Source organism: Parasteatoda tepidariorum, chromosome 6 (genome assembly GCF_982258835.1).
Source record: "Parasteatoda tepidariorum strain Cologne lab strain chromosome 6, Ptep-v5.0, whole genome shotgun sequence".
In the NCBI taxonomy this organism is placed as follows: Eukaryota; Metazoa; Arthropoda; class Arachnida; order Araneae; family Theridiidae; genus Parasteatoda; species Parasteatoda tepidariorum.
This window is the reverse complement of record NC_141760.1, coordinates 53,568-56,449: the sequence shown is the minus strand read 5'-3', so window position 1 is coordinate 56,449 and position 2,882 is coordinate 53,568. Positions and strand designations below refer to the sequence as shown.

General features: G+C 31.5%; 2 protein-coding genes across 2 annotated transcripts; both read left to right on the top strand.

The window, feature by feature from the left end:
- Window positions 1-748: 748 nt before the first annotated feature.
- Window positions 749-1,270, top strand: LOC147807428 (uncharacterized). The gene has a single exon (XM_087166542.1). The coding sequence runs from the start codon at window positions 749-751 to the stop codon at window positions 1,268-1,270; it is 522 nt and encodes a 173-aa protein (XP_087022668.1).
- A 289-nt stretch (window positions 1,271-1,559) lies between these two features.
- On the top strand, window positions 1,560-2,054 carry LOC147807427 (uncharacterized). Its single transcript, XM_087166541.1, has one exon. It carries the CDS (start codon window positions 1,560-1,562, stop codon window positions 2,052-2,054), a length of 495 nt encoding a protein of 164 aa, XP_087022667.1.
- The last annotated feature ends 828 nt before the right edge of the window (window positions 2,055-2,882 follow it).

Genomic DNA, 2,882 nt, shown 5'->3' with positions numbered 1-2,882 from the left:
TTCACCAAATTGTTATTTCAAAAAAAAAAAAAAAAAAAAAAAAAAAAAAAAAAAAAAAAAAAAAAAAAAAAAAAAAAAAAAAAAAAAAAAAAAAAAAAAAAAAATTTTTTTTTTTTTTTTTTTTTTTTTTTTTTTTTTTTTTTTTTTTTTTTTTTTTTTTTTTTTTTTAATAAGTTTGTTTAAAAGCAGTCGTTGAGCTTTGTCGATTCAAAACTCCCGTCACACATACATTGAAACATGGCGCATTTAGATTTAGAAGCAGCAGTAATGCCAACACCGCCTGATGAATTGTCACCCGGAGTTGATTTGTATTCTCCAATGGATGTCGATATTGAGCGGACAAGCAACATTACCGAATCGGACAAGCAACCTTATATGGAATATTTCGATTCAGTTCTCAATCAAGTTCTCAATGATTTCGCTGAAGACAATCAAATTTTATATAATGGAGTAGATTATATTAGCCTAGATAAGACTCACTCGATGATATCAGATACTCAGAATTTTTCTGGAGTTCTTAATGAGGAAACTGAAATCTCAAAGCAAACGTATTAACCAAACGTATTAACCTTAAAAAAAAAAAAAAAAAAAAAAAAAAAAAAAAAAAAAAAAAAAAAAAAAAAAAAAAAAAAAAAAAATTTTTTTTTTTTTTTTTTTTTTTTTTTTTTTTTTTTTTTTTTTTTTTTTTTTTAAAAGCAGTCGTTGAGTCTTACCGGGTTCACAACTCCAATCACACATACATTGAAACATGGCTCATTTAGATTTGGAATTTTTCTTGTTGACTGAATCAGCTATAATGCCAACAACGTCTGACGAATCGTCCCCCGGAGTTGATTTGTATTCTCCAGTGGATGTCGATATTGAGCCAGGTGAACAAGTAATTATTGATACTGGTGTAATTTTTGCCATACTCGATTCGAAAATTGGATTATTGAAGGATAAGCGATCTGTGGTGACCAAACGAAAATTAAAAGTGGATAGTGGCGTTATTGATACTGCATACAGAGGAAGCGTTAAAGTTGCATTGCGAAATGTCGGGGATGAATCGGCGCATATCAAAACTGGCGAGCCCATTGCGCAAATGATTTTACTCTTTTGTCAAAGACCAATCTTACAAAGAGTAAAAAGGATTTCTACCGAAACAGAACGAGGTATAATTGGATTCGGCTATCATCATGAGAAATTGAGCAAACAACCTTATATGGAAGATTTTTCTTCCCATTTCGAAGGATATCAAAATTTGCATAATGGAGTAGATTATATAGCCTAGACAATATTCAATGATCTCAGCTCCTTAAAATTGTTCTGGAGACCTAAATGAAGAATCTAGATACTCCCCCTCTAAGTTAAGACAACGTAAAAAAAAAAAAAAAAAAAAAAAAAAAAAAAAAAAAAAAAAAAAAAAAAAAAAAAATTTTTTTTTTTTTTTTTTTTTTTTTTTTTTTTTTTTTTTTTTTTTTTTTTTTTTTTTTTTTTAAAACCTTTCTTTAAAAGCAGCAGCTGAGTTTTTCCAAATCATAAACTCCTACAACTTTTCCAAATCACACATAGATTAGAACATGGCTCATTTAAATTTAGATTTCCTCTTGCTGAATGAATCAGCAGTATTGCCAACTACGTCTGATGAATTGTCACCCGGTGTTGATTTGTATTCTCCAATGGATGTCGATATTGAGCCAGGTCAGCAAGTAATTATTGATACTTTTGTGGTTTTTTCTCTACCCAATTTCAAAATTGGATTGTTGAAAGATAAGTCATCTGTGGTGACCAAACGAAAATTAAAAGTGGATGCTGGTGTTATTGATACTGGATACAGAGGAAGCGTTAAAGTTGTTTTGCGAAATGTTGGTAATGAATCGGCGCACATCAAAACTGGCGAACCCATTGCGCAAATGATTTTATTGTGTAGCGAAAGGCCAAACCTACGAAGAGTGATGATGATATCTACCAAAGGATTTAAAACGGATTCAAATGAATATGTTTCTCATTACGAAAAATGTAACGAGCAAGAATACCAAGAATCGCTAGACGAGGTGGATGAATATGGAGATTAAGATTAGCTAGGACATTGTAAACATTATACTACAACACTTGCTCTCGCTCTAAGTTAGAACATTGTAAAAAAAAAAAAAAAAAAAAAAAAAAAAAAAAAAAAAAAAAAAAAAAAAAAAAAAAAAATTTTTTTTTTTTTTTTTTTTTTTTTTTTTTTTTTTTTTTTTTTTTTTTTTTTTTTTTTTTTTTTTTTTTTTCAATAAAAGGTAAACATTAAGCGTTGATGATCTCAGACTCGTCAGAAATTTTTGAGGCCTTCAACTCGCAACTTTAGAATTTCTTATTGACATTTTTATAGACAACATGGATGAGGAATCAAGCTCTTTAGATTGCACGACCAACTCAGGTTGGTCAGCAGACTCGGCAACAAGATCTTTTGGTTGCATGAATAGCAGGTCAGGTCGCAGGAACAGGACATTCAGCTGTGACTGGGGATACGACACTTCAGATTGCGGTACGGACTGGGGATACGACTCTTCAGGTTGCGGTACGGACTGTGGAGGGAAGGACTGTGGATGCTGTGGTGGTGAAACAGACTATGGAGAAAGCTTTTCAGATGGCAGTATAGACTCGAAAACATCTTCAGATGGCAGTATAGACTCGAAAACATCTTCAGATGGCAATATAGACTCGAAAACAAAATCTTCAGATGGCAATATAGACTCGAAAACAAAATCTTCAGATGGCAATATAGACTCGAAAACAAAATCTTCAGATGGCAATATAGACTCGAAAACAAAATCTTTTAATTGCATGTCAAACTTGGAAGTGTTACCAAGGAGGAGTAAACGGCTGCAGCAGAAACGCTGTGAAGAGTTTGCAAAGGCAAA